General features: G+C 52.0%; 1 protein-coding gene across 1 annotated transcript in view; it reads right to left on the reverse strand.

Moving 5' to 3' along the window:
* Positions 1–16,338, reverse strand: part of ZNF777 (zinc finger protein 777) — a 27,776-nt gene extending 11,438 nt beyond the window's left edge. Inside the window, exons 1-4 of the mRNA XM_055591234.1 lie at positions 15,782–16,338; positions 10,368–11,228; positions 8,990–9,116; positions 6,900–7,013 (exon numbers count right to left, since the gene is read on the reverse strand). Coding sequence (XP_055447209.1) covers positions 6,900–7,013; positions 8,990–9,116; positions 10,368–11,228; positions 15,782–15,898 — 1,219 coding nt within the window. The 5' untranslated portion in view covers positions 15,899–16,338. The remainder of the gene's footprint in view (positions 1–6,899; positions 7,014–8,989; positions 9,117–10,367; positions 11,229–15,781) is intronic.
* Between the last annotated feature and the right edge of the window lie 284 nt (positions 16,339–16,622).

Raw genomic sequence — 16,622 nt, forward strand, 5'->3', positions numbered from 1 at the left:
CTTCTCCAGGGGATCTTCCTGACCCAGGGATCAAACCCAAGTCTCCTGCAAGTCTCCTACATTGCAGGCAGAGTATTCTTACCTGGAGAATCCCATGGACAGAGGAGCCTGGCAGGCTGCAGTCCACGGGGTCGCAAAGAGTCGGACACGACTGAGCAACTTCACTTCACTTCACTTCCTTACCACTGAGCCACTGAAGAAGCCCCTTCTTTTGATTAACCTGCTGTTAATTACCACTCAGTCGGCTCCAAAGTCTCCCCCAACCCTTCCTAAAACCCTCCTCTCAAAATATCCAAGCATAATGGGTATTTCTCAGGTTTACTGACTTGAAAATTTTTCTTCAAATTTATGCTCCAGTCTGGACTTGTGCCTCCAGATCCACAATGTCTTTTGGGGATCCCCTTTGGTGCACCCCAGGGATTCCTTCACCTGTCTTGTGTTGGAGCTCCTTACACCTCTTCCTTTGTTTATTTCTTCACTTGGCAAAATATGTGCCCCAGCTTGAGGAAGGGAGTGTGGCAGACCTTGTACATCTCATTATCTTGATTTCATTCTCATATCTAATTAGATGATTCTGGTTAGATATCAAATTCAAGAATGTTGGAAAATACTTTCCAATTTTATAATGTAAAGAACTTTAAAGGCATTGCTCTGCTGTCTTGTAGTTTTCAATACTGCTGAAATGTCCAAAGTCATTCTAATTCTCGTTCCTTTGTATGAACCTGGATTTTCTCCCAGAAGTTTATCAGATCTCCTGGGTCCTCAGCTGTTTTGCAATTCCTTGCTCAAGTATTTAAGGTGACATCAATTTTTACCCGTTGTTCTGGACAGTTGGTGGCTCTTAAACCTGGAGAGTTATGTCTTTAAGTGCTGGGAGTTTTCCCTGAGATCTTTCATCACTAATTCTCTCCTCCCTGAAAATCCTCTATTCTTTTTTTCTGATTTTTCTGTTATTTGGATGGTGAACTTCCATCTTTTGATTTTCTTATTCTTTATTTTCTTTTCTGTTGTTTTGTTCTATTTTCCCAGGTCATATACTCAATTTTATTAAACACTGCTCAGTTCAGTTCAGTTCAGTTCAATCACTCAGTTGAATCCGACTCTTTGCCACCCCATGGACTGCAGCAAACCAGGCTCCCTTGTCCATCACCAACTCCCGGAGCTTGCTCAAACTCATGTCCATAGAGTTGGTGATGCCATCCAACCATCTCATCCTGTGTCGTCCCCTTCTCCTCCCGCCTTCAATCTTTCCCAGCATCAGGGTCTTTTCCAATGAATTGGCTCTTCCCATCAGGTGGCCAAAGTACTGGAGTTTCAGGTTCAGAATCAGTACTTCCAATGAATATTCAGGACTGATTTCCTTTAGGAAGGACTGGTTGGATCTCCTTGCAGTCCAAGGGACTCTCAAGAGTCTTCTCCAATACCCTAGTTGAAAAGCATCAGTTCTTCAGCGCTCCGCTTTCTTTATAGTCCAACTCTCAATGACTACTGGAAAAACCACAGCTTTGACTAGACAGATCTTTGGTGGCAATGTAATGTCTCTGCTTTTTAATATGCTGTCTAGGTTGGTCACAGCTTTTCTTCCAAGGAGCAAGCATCTTTTAATTTCATGGCTGCAGTCACCATCTGCAATGATTTTGGAGCCCAAGAAAATAAGTTTGGTTCTCGGTTATCCATTTATATTAAAATTTGAGTACTCAAAAGTGAATTGCAAGTCTGGTGCATCCAGATAGGGTGGGGTTTCCCAGCAGGATGGTTTGGCTAGGTCATTTCACTGTGAAATCTTTTGGGCTGGCCCTGAGAGTCTCCAGATAAGAGTTTCCCAGTACCCTGCCCTGAGGGTTAAACTTGGATGAGAGCCATAATTTGAGGAGTCAGGTTAGGGAAAAAAGCTGGCGATTTCAAGATCTGTCTGTAAGCTTCACTCATTCCCTTGTTTTCAACATGGTACCCATCTTCTCAATTGTGCCTGGTGTCCATGTCCAGAGATGCTTCTGTCTTCAGAGAATAAGCCTTGGTCACCCAGCAGGGTTGGGTGAGGCCGTGGAGGGAAGTGGCGGTGTTTAATGGACTCTTAAGATGTTTGACTAGTGCTCTGTTTTTAGCCTCACCTTTACTGCCATTTCCAAAGCTACCTGGTATCTCCAGTGGTGCTAGTTGCCGGGTCTTGAGCAGGGTTGGGGTGGACTGTAGATTGGGTTTCCTCCCAGCTTCCTTGACACCAGTTTTGGATTCAGCTTTCTAAATCAGTGACCGCTCAGCCATCTGCTCTTAGCCTTCCAAAACTCAGCTGCTGCCGTCTCCTCGTCCATTCCTTTAAAAAGTCCCTTCACTCCTGTTTTAGGAGGAGGGGGGGAGGTGGGAGTAAGCACATGTTCAATCTGCCACCTTAAACTTGGAGTTTTTCTTCATTTTTTAAAAATTATTCTTAGTGAATAAGAAGTGATATACGCTCACTTTAGAAAATGCTAGAAAGCATAGTGAAATATGATTTGGTTTATATTTCCACCCAGTTTTTCCCCTATCTTTTGTGGACGTTGTTGACTTCCTACTGCATTTACATTATCTGCTTCTTTTTTGGCCATGCCGCCCGGCTGCTGGGATCTTGGTTAACCCAGCAGGGATCGAACCTGGACCCTCGGCAGTGAAAGCACAGAGTCCTAACCACTGGACTTCCAGGGAATTCCCTACATTACCCATTTCTATATCCATGTTTCATATCAGCTGGCTTCAAACAGGCTTGGGCAATCCTCATCTTAAGCAAACAAGGCTCCTTACCCCACCCACCCAGCCAGCGTTTCTGCTCTGCACTCACAGCTACGCTGGATAGCCTCCACTTCCTCATCATGTGTCCACTCTTCAGCCCACTCTACAGGCCTCCACCCTGGCCGCACCACCAGTGCTCCTCCTGCTAAGACCACTGACGCTGCTAATGTGCAAATCCAGCGGACACTTGGCAGTCTTTGCCTTGAAAGTGAAAGTCGCTCAGTCATGTCCGACTCTTTGCAACCCCATGGCCTATTCAGTCCATGGAAGTCTCTAGGCCAGACTACTGGAGTGGGTAGCCTTTCCCTTCTCCAGGGGATCTTCCCAACCCAGGGATTGAACCCAGGTCTCCTGCATTGCAGGTGGATTCTTTACCAGCTGAGGCACAAGGGAAGTCCAGGAATACTGGAGTGGGTAGCAGATTCTTTACTGACTGAGCTATCAGGGAAGCCCATAAGTAAGTAAGGAAGAAAGTCTTTGCCTTACTAAACCACAATGCAGCATCAACACTGTTCACCCTGCTCCCTCCCCAGGGAAACACTCTTCTCTTGAACGTTGATGCATTATCCTAATTTCTTACTACCTTTCTGGCCACTCCTCCTATTTCCTGTGATTCCTCTGGTTTCTTCTTCTTTTCCCAAACCCTTCAACAGTGGTTTTCCACCTTGGGCTGCACATGAGAATCACCTTGGAAGCTTTTTAAAAAATACTAACACCTGGGCCCCACCAGGCCCACTATATTCCAAATCTGCTCTGAAAGTCAGGACTCTGGGGGCACATCCTGTGCTCCTGCTCTTCCCCCGTCCAGGCTGGGAAAGATGATCCTGTCCACACGATCGAGGCCCCCAGGTCCATCTCTAGCTCAGGTCTCTGCTGGGAGCTCAGGTCTCCGTCACTCAATACCAGCCCCTGGACATGTCCTGAGATCTCACACCTAACGTGTTGTCTTTCCTCCGGGTCGGAGTCTCCCATTGTCCTACCCCCTCACTCGTGTCATGGCCTGGGAGTCATCCTCAAGACCCCCTGTCCTTGTACTCAACATCCACCAGCCACACTTCATGGACATCCACATCTGTCCCTGGCTTAGGCGAGCTCCTACCTGGCCTACGGAGAGAGCCTCCTGGCTTCCGGTCCTCCTTCTGCATGAGGAGTTCTCCTCCAGGAACTCCCACTTGTGTTTCCACTAAAAATCCCACCTCCTCAGAGGCTTCTGCCAACCACCCGGGCTCAATAAGGCCTTCGCCACTGTATGTCCCAGAGCCCTGGAGCCTGTCTGCACGGCACTGCCATAGTGGCCGACTGTATTTTTCTATACATGGGGCGTTTAGGTTGTTAACACCATTCTCTTGACATAGTACAGGGTACAAAAAGTATTGGATGAACTAAATAATAAACAGACAAGTGAAAATACGGTGCAAAAATGCTTCACATGTGATTTCAGTGGCTGTATGACCATCTATCATGGTGTAATACAGTATTTGTTCATCCTTATTTTTAAAAGATTTTTTTGACGTGGACTATTTTAAAAGCCTTCATTGAATTTGCTACAATACTGCTTCTCTTTTAGGTCTTGGTTTTTTGGCTGTGAGGCGTGTGGGAATCTTAGCTCACCACTGCTACTGCTGCTGCTAAGTCACTTCAGTCGTGTCCGACTCTGTGTGACCCCATGGACTGCAGCCTACCAGGCTCCTCCGCCCATGGGATTTTCCAGGCAAAAGTACTGGAGTGGGGTGCTATTGCCTTCTCCCTTAGCTCCCCAACTAGGAATCAAACCCACATTCCCTGCATCGGAAGGCAAAGTCTTAACCACTGGACCGCCATGGAAGTCCCCTGATATTTGTATATCTTAATCCATATTTTGGGATTTTTTTCTAGGCTACAGACTCTCAGAAAGGAAATTATCAGGTTAAGTAAATGAATATTTTAAATATTTAAAACATATTTTAAGTCCAAAAAATATCAAATTGCTTTGTAAAAAGGCTGAAGCTACATACAATATATGAGAATCTGGATTTCAGCCATGGCTTCTGGTGTGTTTGCTTCACTCTACTAATCCGTCAGGTGACAGTGGTCTCTGGCTCCCCCGGTCCCCATTCACCCTTACAGGGCTGTGAACAGGAGCCCCGGCTCCGGGGAACTTGAGCAGGGCCAATATCTGAGTCACCTTCAGGCCTCCTTGCCCTTAGGAATCCGAACCATAAATGACAGCTTATGGACTGCATTTACTCAACCAATTCATAGAATGGTGATGTTCTGTGTATTTAGAACCATGACAGTTCTGTCTTCTAGCTGTTTCCCCCTTGGTATCACACTTTCAGGTCTGGCCCGGGGCTGGCCTTGTGGCCGCCCTTCCGAGGGAGAGGACACACAAATAAGAGGTGACCGCTGGCATGTTTGGGGTTCTGATAACTGAACTCATAGGACAAGCCTGCGGCCCCGAGGCCAGAGCCCCACATACAGGGGTGCCCTGTGGGCAGTACTTCCCGTTCCGCTCCTGTCCTCAACTCCAGTCAGGCTCCTGGTGGCTGAAGACGGTTAGTGGAACAAATGGCACATTCCAGCCACACAAGGCAGCCTCTGTGAGGCCACCGCTGCCCACAGACGCTCCGGCTCGGACGCACTTGTGCCAGAACCAACCCCGCCTGGGGCCGAGCCGGTTGAGGTTAGTTATTTGCTCTTGATTCTGGCCCCACTCAGTGGGAGGCCCACCTGTAATGAGGGTGTGAACAGGCTGACTGCAGACAGGGTCCATGTTCCTGTCCCAGCACTTCTAAGAAGATGCTAGAAAGGCAGAACCTGGACTACAAAACCCCACGGAAACATCAGCGGGGTTCTAGGATCTTTACCACAGACCGCCTCTCCCCTCTCGTTTTCTGCCTCCCAAGTCCTCTTTCTGACTTCTCCTCTTTTGCATCTCTCCATTCGCAGTGATACTGGTTTTGGATGTGGCCAATCAATCCTTTGACATCCAGACTTATTTTCCTCCAAACAAATGTCACATCTTGTCCCCAAACCCCTCTCTCACCTCATCTACTTATAAATCCATCTTTCTGCCTGCCAGAATGAACTCAGGACCAGCCCCTTCCCTCCATTTAAATCTCTAGGCAAATCTCTAGAAAGTATCGATGCTTTAGGGTTTCTCTGAAACACGCCAGCATTTATTTTTCCTTGGGGTCCCACCTCTTCCTGAAGTTACTTCCGCTCTTACTCCACGTGGCCACCTCCTCCTGGTCCCAGAGCCAGTGACATTCCTTCATACAAGACCCCGCTTTTGACCCCAGTGGGCTCTTCAGCCATATTATCCTCCTTTTGCAAAAGACAGGATCACCAATGACATTTGGCTACAAAAGACAAGGACTGCCCCCACAGAAGACCTTCAGGTGAGTGATGCAAGCCCAAGAGCAATGCCGAAGAAGGGGCTCTGAAACCACCTGTACCCCAAGAACACCGCGGTGCCAGTGTGGGGGCTTCTGAGTGACCTCTGTGTAAGGAACCGCTCCCCATGCGGACAGACAGTGCCTGGCGTCCCAGGCTGCTGACCCCTGTGGGTCAGCACGCCGGGCCCTGGCTCTCAGTACCCCTCCTGTTTCACAGATGAGAAAACAGACCTCCAGAAGTCTCAGCAACTAAAACCACACAGCGAGGACGCAGCAAGGCCGGGGCTCAGGGGCAGGCAGCCTGACGCTGGGTCTGCTCCCGAGCCCACGGCGGTCCTGCCTGCACCTCCCTGCCGCCGCCACCTCGCCGCCTCGTCTGGACCCCGCCCGCACACTGGAGGACGTTCAGGTCAAGTCTCTCCACTCACCGGCCGCAGGCCCAGGGACGTGGCCCTTCTCTGGGGAGCTCGAGGCTGCACCAGCGTCAGCATCCTGACAAGGGAACGCCTTTCTGTCAGTTCTGGTTTTGTTTCCAGCGGAGAGTGAGGTGACGCTCGGTCAGGTCAAAAGCTCCCCGAGACCATGGTGTTTTTCTAGTTCCGCCACCAGGGCTGCTGGTGACCCGGAGGCCCCAGGGCCTCTGGGCCGCCCTCCTGCACTGGCCTGCTGACATAGCCCGCTGGGGTCTCCTGTGGGCCACACACCCCACACTGGGCCTCCCGGGCACCAAGGCCACGATCGCCTGCAGCCACTCACCGGCACTGGGATCGGCAGGCGCCTCGCCCTCCTCAGAGTCCTCCTGCTCCTGCATGGCCGGCCTCTCCCCTCGTTCCATCTGTGACATGAGGTCTGGTTTGGAAATTGCATAATCTGGGCAGGAGGAAGAAAAGAAGATATTCTATGGGGTGATGTCGCACTGAATGCTACAAAACTGTCCCCTGTGTGCATGTGACACCAGGAGCAGCTGCCCTACTTGAGGCCGCAGTGCTGCAAACAGAAGGGCCAAGTTTCCAGCCCTTCTCCTCAAGGCATGCTGAGTGTGCACATGTGCACGCACGTGTGTGTGTGTGCTGAACCCATCTCAGGTCCTCCCGGCGGGACCAGCAATGGGCCGCACTTGCCGACTGATGGAAACCAGCCCTCGGTCATCTGTGGCTCACAGGTGGCCAATGCCTGCTCGGACTTTCATGACAAAGGCAGAAGATACTTAACATTTTATAAATGAAAAAACTAACCTTAGTAAAATCTAGAGGTCATGAAACAAAACACTGACAGGTTTTTTTACATTACAAAAAGTTTCAAGCTCTTTGGAAATAAAGTCAAAAGATTATGAAACTTGAAGAAAACAGTATGGCACATACATTTGTAAAATATAAGGCCAAGGGTTAGCATCCACAATTATATATATATATATATATATAGCCTCTACAGTTACTGAAATAAAAATATCAAAGGTACGAATAGGTAATTCATAAACACATAAAAAGACGCACAAGTTCCCATACCGATACAAGTCAGTATCATTTTTTGTCCACTAGAAAAGACAAATCTTTACAACAGGAGAACCGCGGCTGGGGTAAGGGTGTGGAGATGGCGTTGTCACGCTGCTAGGCAAACACACACAGCCCTGGGGACAGCCCCTGGAAGCGCCCGTGACACTGTACACGAGCACCTCTTTCCTTGGCAAGCCCACCTCCTGGAATCCATCCTGTTGAAATACTCGAGGAAGTGCACAAACACAGAGAAATCCTGACTGCAGCCCTCTGCAGCAGGGCTGCCGCTCATCAATAGTTCAATATCAACAGCGCAACGGTTCACCAGGAACACTGCACTGCCCTTCAAGAGGGCCTGTGGGCTGACACAGGAGCTGTCTCTGGCTACCGTTGGTAAAATAAGTGAGGGATCCCATTTGTGCAAACCACAAACCACACGTGCACGAGCGCACAAAATGATGGGAAACAGTATAGGTCCCAGGGTCCACGGTGGTTCCCTCGGGGGAGCAGCACTGACTAGAAGTTGGCGGCTGCTCGTTATCATACAAACCTAAATTGTTGCATTCGCACAATTATGTATATACTTTAAAAAGAAAAGTGGGGGGAAAAAAAGGTACCCCATGGAGAAGTACAAATGGATAAAAGTAACAGTTCCAGCAAGGATCAAATTCTCTATGCAACAGCATATTTAATGTTTTTCTAATTTTGTGTGTGTGCGTGTGTGTGTGGGTGTGGGTGTGTGTCCGAAGAGTTCCCCACATCAGAGAAAAGGATACATACAATACTAAAGCTTATCTTCCTAAGTCTTCATCCTCAAATACTCTTATTAACAAAGATAACAAGAATATACAGATTTGGGGGGAGGAGAGATATCGGTGAAATTGTGACCTCCCAGTGGGGACCTAGGATGTTCCTTTAACCCCCGGGGTCACACCTCATCTCTGCACAAGGGGGACAAGAGCTCTCAATCAATGGCAGTATTCAGGGCTGATACCTGTCCTAACTCCCGCGCGGGAAAGGTATGCTGTTTAAGTGCCGTTCTCACAAGGCATCTCACACTTTGTTCAGTAAGGGTCTGCTGGACAAACTAATTTTAAGGTTTATATATATATATATACAAACACCACTGATGTCCAAGTTTGTCCCCCGACTCCTGTGGCTTCTCCATAGAGCGGTTTCTCTGTTTACAAACTGTGCTGATCTATGCTGCACTGGTGTATGTGGGTATATGGGTGCCTGTTCTTTTTTGTTGGGCTCTTGAAAATGATTTCTGGGCGTTCAGAGGCCCCAGAGATTCCTAACGAGCCCCCAGCAGGCCGGCAGGAAGCCGTGGGCAGACAGCCGTCTTCTTACCCATGGAAACCAGAGATTCGTAGTTGCCGCGCATCACATTCTTGTACAGCTCCTTCTGCCACTCGGACAGGTTCCCCCACTCCTGCTCCGAGAAATGGACGGCCACGTCGTCGAACGTCACAGGGACCTGAAACCACACAATAGGCTCAGTGTGGACCCACTGGAAGGCGTCACTGGGCCTGGGGCTGCCGGATCCCAAAGCCGAGGACAGCTCCGGCCCCCTAGGCTTGGGTAAGAACTCTCAGGCCTGTAGCAGAAAAGGCCCAGCTATGAGTTTTCACCAGGGACCTCTCTAGAAATCAGAAGGCTTCAGCCACTGTCCTGGCCCGAGACAGTCAGGGCCCCGGGCTGTCTGGTCCCCTTCTCCTCTAACAGGATAATCCCTGCTGCTGTAAAGCGTGGTCTGCAGACCAGCAGTGGCACCACTGGAGAACATGCTGGAAATGCAGACTCTCGGGCCTTACTCCAGACCTTCTGATTCAGACTCGGCATTTAGTAAGATCCCCAGGTGATTCAGCCACTTACCCTGGTGGCTCAGATGGTAAAGAATCTGCCTGCAATGCAGGAGACCCGGGTTCAATCCCTGGCTCGGGAAGATCCCCTGGAGAAGAGAATGGCAACCCACTCCAGTATTCTTGTCTGGAGAATCCCGGACAGAGGAGGCCCGGGAGGCCACAGTCCTTGGGGTAGTAAAGAGCTGGACATGACTGAGCGACTAAGACACACACTTGCAGGTGATTCATATACACAACACGACCGCAAAGCGCCGGCCTAGACAACACGGTCCATGCATCATCCCCCGTCCCCACCCTGGCCCTGCCTTGAGGCTGCGCAGAGAGGCAGTAGTATAAAAAACAAAAAACAGAAAGAAAACCAGTCCACTTTCAAGTGCTCTCCTCTGGGAAACAATATTAAAACCTATCTGTCCTCTGGTGTTTTAGAACATCTCTGAAAATCACATTTTTACTTGCATTAACATGACTTTAAGTTAACTGATACAAATGTTGCACGCGACAGGGCCCTGTAACATTTCAGTCTTCCTTCCACCCCCACGGGAAACCACACTGGTCCACACTTGTCCACAGCTCAGCCACTTGGCCTTCAATGTGCCTTTTATCCCCAGACGTCATGACTGAACTTCCTTCTACCCTAACAGCTCCCGTCACTAGGATGTCCCTCTGATCTATAACCTATGCTTTTCATCAACAGGAGGAATCATTTGGTATGGGTGTGTCCTGTTCTTAGTGGAGCTGGGGACCACACATCATCAGATTCTTTTCCTTCTTACCTACGGCTTTCCCTTTCTTTGATACTAAATTCCTAAAATCCATTCCAGTCCCGGTCACTCCTTGGGAAGCCCCGGCTGGGATAAGGTTACCTTGGGAACTTCCCCGTTGCTGCCCGGGGGCAACCGCAGGATCCAAAAGTTTCTGTTCTTCAGCAGGTTCTCCATGTTCTCCAGCCGCCTCTGCAGCAGCCCGTACTCCTGCAGCAGGGTCCCCAGCACGACCCACTTGCTCTCCAGGTGGTTGGCGAACTCCACGGCTGTCTTCTCGCAGTCGGCTATCTTCTTCTCATTTGTGCCGGTCCTGCCCTCCAGGGTCAGGAGCCGCATGGCTTGGGCCTCCAGTTTCCTCTCCACCGCTTGGACGGCAGCCCACACGGCCAAGCGGGTGATCTCTGCCGTTGGGAGTGGGGTGTCCTTCTGGGCCGCAGCAGAGATCTGGAAGGGGGTGTCCTTCTGGGAAACTGGGCTCTGGAGCAGGGGGTCCATGTCGGTCTCGGGCACGGTGGGGGACAGGGTCAGGGGGTCTCTCTCAGGAACTTCGGGGGAGTGGAGCGGGGCTTCTTGATGGTGGGCGGAGTGGGAGAGAAGGGACATCTCTTGTTCGGCAGCGGCAGGGGGCGGATACGGGGGCTCTTCTGGGGAAGTCAGGGGGCCCTGGATCCGAGTCTCTGGCTCAGGAGCGCCAGGATACAGGAGTGAGGGTCCCTTCTGGAGCACAGGCGGCATTCGGCCAGAAGTCTCTTGCTTGGGGGCGCCAGGAGTCTGGGGTAGGCAGCCTTGCCGGGAGACAGCGGGAGACAAAGAAGGGAGTTCTTTGGGGGGAAGCACGTGGGATTGGAACAGAGTTTCTCGAGGGAGTCCGGCCGGGCCCTGACGTGGAGTTTCTTCCTGCAGGACGTTGGGGAATGACAGAGGGGAGGAGCGTTGGGTCTCCATGTCCAACTGCTGGACCTGTGTTCAAGGAGAGAAAGAACAGTGTTGAAGGCCAAGAGTCTCCAGCAGGCAAATAAATTCCGAAGATAAACACCCACATTAAAGGGGCTTCAGGCTTTGTAACAATACTATACGCTCCATGGACATGAGTCTCTTCTTGAGACCCTCACGCTGATCTACGTGTGGATGATACAACTACATTAACAACAGATAAAAGATGGTAACACCACCTCTGCTTCCATAGAGCGGTCTCCTTTCCACAACCTACACTTCGCAGGAGTCATCTCACGAGTAGAGGTGTGGGAGAGGAGAAAGGATACTGGCCTTGAACTGGAACACTCAGTTTTCAGCCCCATTTATACCAATGCTGTCTGGGTCCCCCTGGCCCAGCTATTTGACTTCTCTGTTCTCAGAGTCCTCAGCCATTAGACAGGGTCATAATATCTCACCCACCTGCTACCTCACTGAGTTCTTCAAGCAATGAGCACTAAATATAGAGTAAAGCTCTGAAAAGCAGTAGAGCAGAATCTTGTCAATGCTGGGCTAGCCAAAAACTGCCAGCAAGGTGGGGCTGGTTCTACGAAGGAACTTACTTCCAAGGTGAACCCGACATCCAGCCCCCCCACTTCTATTTGTATCATCAGGCAGTCATGGCACCCATGTTCTTTCCCTTGTTTTGTCCAACGGTAAGGACACACAATTATCTTAAGCTTCCCAGACCTTTTGATAAAAGCTGAATTGTTGACTTAATAACATTTTTCAGAATTGATACAGTATAGGTTTGCCTTTGAAACACTGTGGACACAACCCCTGCTGGAGAGGCTGAATGGGCTACTGGGCACCCGGGCTGGCTCCTGTGACATGCAGAGAAGACAAACACTGACACAGGTGTGGGCATGGCAATTCAGAGCCAAGGTTCCCGGGCAGAGGGTCCCCAGCGGTAGGTAGACCCTGCTTGTCGGGGTCCTCCCCATGGTTCATGAGGTGGGAAGGAGGAAAAACGGAAGCCTGGCAGGATGGGAAACAGAGCTGAAGTCAGCCAGTTCTGTGACCTGTGTCATGGTTGGTGGGGACTGGAGCCAAAATAAAGACCGACTCCTTCAATTACTTGAAGGGGGTTTCAATTATTCACTCTCCCCATTCCCTGACTTGCTATGTCCATGTTCAAGGAAAGCTTGTATCATCATGGAGGTGAAACCAAGGTCTTCTGAGTGATCAGCGCTGTTTCTATCTACCCAGACAATCAATATGTTTATTGGAACTGAAAAGAATTTCTTCTTTATCTACGTTTGTCAAGCACACTCTTCTTTCAGTGAACTGCTGAAAGGCCAGTTATTATGTGCCAGATAGAAGTTATCTTTAAAGTAACTGAAATTCCTTTTTTCTTCATTTGAAAATTAGCATATCCCTGGTGTCCAGTCTGAAACACAGTATGTGCTCAACACATGTCTGCTGAATGAAAAGTATAAATGACAGGGTTACAAAATGTTACTAGAGTTAATAATGAGGGGGTTTAGTAATAGCTCAGTTGGTAAAGAATCTGCCTGCAATGCAGGAGACCCCGGTTTGATTCCTGGGTTGGGCAGATACCCTGGAGAAGGGACAGGCTACCCACTACTGTATTCTTGGGCTTCTCTTGCAGCTCAGCTGGTAAAGAATCTGCCCACAAAATGGGAGACCTGGGTTCGATCCCTGGGTTGGGAATATCCCCTGGAGAATGGAAAGGCTACCGACTCCAGTGTTCTGGCCTGGAGAATTCCATGGACTGTATAGTATAAAGTAGGAAAAATATAGAGTTAATAATGAAGTTCTTTGAATCATCAAAGATGATTAATCTAAACTTATTTATATCTTCTAATGCTTTCTTTCATTTGTTCATTCATTCATTCATGTGTAGCGTAACTGAGACAGCAACAGGCTTTTAAGACAAGGACTGAAGATTTAAGACCTTGTTCAGGCAAAAGGTTTCTGAGGTAGTACAATCCAACAGCTTTGCAGGGAACCAGATGTGAGGGCTAATTAGTCAGGTAAAAGCTGACAATTATTTGGCCTTTATTATGTGCCATTAACTGTGTTTTACAGGGTTTATCTAATTTACTCTTCACAAAACCCTATGTTGCTGCTAAGCTGCTAAGTCACTTCAGTTGTGTCCGACTCTGTGCAACCCCATAGACGGCAGCCCACCAGGCTCCCCTGTCCCTGGGATTCTCCAGGCAAGAACACTGGAGTGGGTTGCCATTTCCTTCTCCAACGCATGAATGTGAAAAGTGAAAGTGAAGTCGCTCAGTCGTGTCCGACTCTTGGTGACCCCATGGACTGCAGCCTACCAGGCTCCTCCATCCATGGGATTTTCCAGGCAAGAGTACCGGAGTGGGGTGCCATTGCCTTCTCCAACAAAACCCTATAAACAGGGACAATTAGAATTCTTATCCAGATTTAGCACAGGAAGGCACGGAGGTTTGGAGAGGCTAAGGAACTGGCGCAAGGTCACACAGCCGCCTGGCTCTGAAGTCTGAGTTTCAGCCTAAGCTGTAGGTCGCCTCTGGGCCTCACGTACCAACTGAGACAGCTGGTCAGTGTGTGTTCTGAATCCTTTTTACCTCTAAAATTCGAAGGCTTGGAGATTAAACAAAGACCTGTGGGAAGGCCCTGCCCATGGACATTCTGATTTAATTGTGGGGTCAGGGACCCCTTCAAAAAGCTCATGTAAATTATGGATTCTCCCCCTCAAAAACACACATGAGCACATACCCAAAATTCAGCAAGCACTCTCAAGGGCATCACAGACCCCTGAACCCAAAGGCTCATCAACAACTAAGCCACCTCTCAACTCTTCACAGGCGAGGGAGCGACTAGACGACAATCTGAGATAGGAGTCTCAGACACAGGGAAAGTGACGAGCCTAACAGAACACAATAGGTACAGGTATGGCCCTGTCCTCACGGGGGTTTAGGGTATTTGCCTACAACTGGTGGGAAGAAGGGAAAATCCCCAGGGGCGAAGTGAGTCTCTTGGGCGTGATCCAGGGGTTTAACTGGAAACAATGAAGAAAAGCTTCAGGACAGTATATAAAGCCATTAGAGCAAGGCATCTTTACTAAGTAGTCTAATCAGAGCTCAAAGGAAAATACCAGTTATTTGCTCTCTATTATTAGAGTGTCTCTATCCATTTCCGGATTCTGAGCACTGTAGAGCCATGAGGGGCCACAGAAGCACATCCCTTCCACCACCCCCAAATAAAAGCCCCTGGCTCTATTTTCATCAGTCCCAGTAAACCTATGGCTTGATACTACGCTAAGCAAAAAGAAATGGCCAAAGGGAGAAATGGAGCTTGTAAATATGATATGTAAGATTAATAAGCTTACATTTTCAAACTGTTAGGGACAGGGAGAGAATTCCTCTGGTTCTTATTTCATAGGATTTAACCCCACCCCCCACCCCATGTATCCTAAACGGGTGGGGTCTCCAGGATTCATTCATTAGCAGAAAAATTCATCATACCTATCTTGACTTATAAAGCCGTGCCATTGTCTTCTATGACCCAATGTGGTTCACCCAGAATTGTATACTATTCAAGGGTCCTGGAGACCTAGGCACTTAACAACCATTTTATTTTTCATAGCGTTGCTTTTATTGTTATCATTATTATTATTTTAAGACCTGAGGCTCTTCAGAAAAGCCCTATATCCCGACCCCTTCCTGTACCCAACAGGAAACTGAGGCTCAGGGTTCTGCCTCCCATGCAGCAATCCTCCTCCCAGCACGACTACTGCATTTTAAAGAGCAGGTCTGCGGGGAGCTCTGGAGACTGATTTTTAAGAACGGCCCCTAATAGGGGCACACCAACCCCCAAACCCTTCGTAGCTCGCTTCCCCAGACCCCAACCATCCGGACACCCAGAGTTCGACCGAGCCTCCGGACGCAGAGAGGCTGGAGGCCGAGGCGCCCGAGCCCGAGGGTCACCTGCTCCCCACGCCGGAGACGCTCGGGTGGGCGCTGCCCAGCCTACCACCCGGCCATCACCTCCCCCCGACCCCGACGGGCCGCGGTCCCAGCGCGCCGGCCCAGGCCCCCGCCCCAGAGGAGGCCGCCGCCAGGGCCGCTCCCCTCCCCGTCCAGGCCCGCGGCGGCCCGGAGGCAGGTATTTCTGCGGACGCGGGCGCCGAGCCACGGATGACTCGCTACGTGACCTTGGGGGCAGGCAGGGCCGGTCGCCGCCAGAAGTCCGTGCCTCAGTGTCTCCGCTCTGCGAAATGGGGAGAGCCGCGTCAGCGCCGCGCTCCGGCCGCGGGAGGCTCGGCGGGGCCGAGCTCTGCGGAAAACGTGCGGCGGCAACCCCGACGGACGCGGCGCCGGCTCCGCAGGGAACGAGGCGCGCCGCCTCGGCGCCCGCCTCCGGGCCCGCGTGCGTGCCAGGCCCCGGGCGTCCCCGCAGGCGCGCCCGGACGGCCGCCGGCTCCCCGGCCCGGCTCCGCGCCCGCAGCCGCCCCCCTAGCCCCCCGCCTTCCCGAGCAGGGGCGCGCGAGCCCTCCGGGTCCCCCGCCCCCACGTCGCGGCGCTTCCGTCCCTTACCGAGACCCCAGGCCGGGCCGCCGAGCCCGGGACACGCAGGCCGTCCCCAGGGCCCCGAGTCCGCGCGTCCGTGCGAGCGCGGGCCGCCCTCGCCGGAGCCGGGGCCGCCTCGGCCATGGCCCTGCGCTGTCCGGCCCGGAGCCGGAGTCGCCGCCGCCGCCGCCGCCGCCGCCGCGCGGCCCCACGCAGGCCGGACCCCCCCACCCCACCCCCCGGCCTCTCCGCAGGCGGCGCCTGCCCGACCCGGCCTTCCCCGCCCGGGCTCTCGCGGCCGTCGGGCCCGGCCTGCTCGGGGCGGGCGGGGACGGAGCGGCCGAGCCCGGCGGCGGCGTCGGAGCGGGGCGCGCGGCGGTGCGGGTGGCCCCGGCGGGCTGCGCCCCGGCCGCGAGCTGGGCCCCGGCCCTCAGCACCGGCCCGCGCGCGCGCGGCCCCTCAGCGGCCGCGACTGCGACCCCCCGGCTCCGGCCCCGGCCCCGGGCTGCGAGCTGCGCTGCCGTCCCGGCGCCTCTTCAGCAGGGGAGCTGCATAGCAGCTGCCATGTTGATACAAACTGCATCCTGGGAGGCATGTCCCTCTCAGGCCGTTTAAAGAGAAACACTCCGAGGCTCGTCGGAGGCTGCAGGAACCCAGACAGCTCCATCTACAGCCGGTAGGAGCGAACAGTGTCGAGCGAGCAGCCGGGGCGGCGACGGACACGCCCTGAGCCCCGGGGCCAGCCCGTCGTGCCGCCCGGGCCGAACCGCCCGGGCCTCCCGCCTCCCCGACCCCCGTGGGCCGCCCCCCCGCCCCTCGGCCTCTCACCTGGGGTCCTCGCCTTGCCGGCCACCCTAGGGCGAGACCC

The sequence above is a fragment of the Bubalus kerabau genome, chromosome 8, assembly GCF_029407905.1.
Source record: "Bubalus kerabau isolate K-KA32 ecotype Philippines breed swamp buffalo chromosome 8, PCC_UOA_SB_1v2, whole genome shotgun sequence".
NCBI lineage: Eukaryota > Metazoa > Chordata > Mammalia > Artiodactyla > Bovidae > Bubalus > Bubalus kerabau.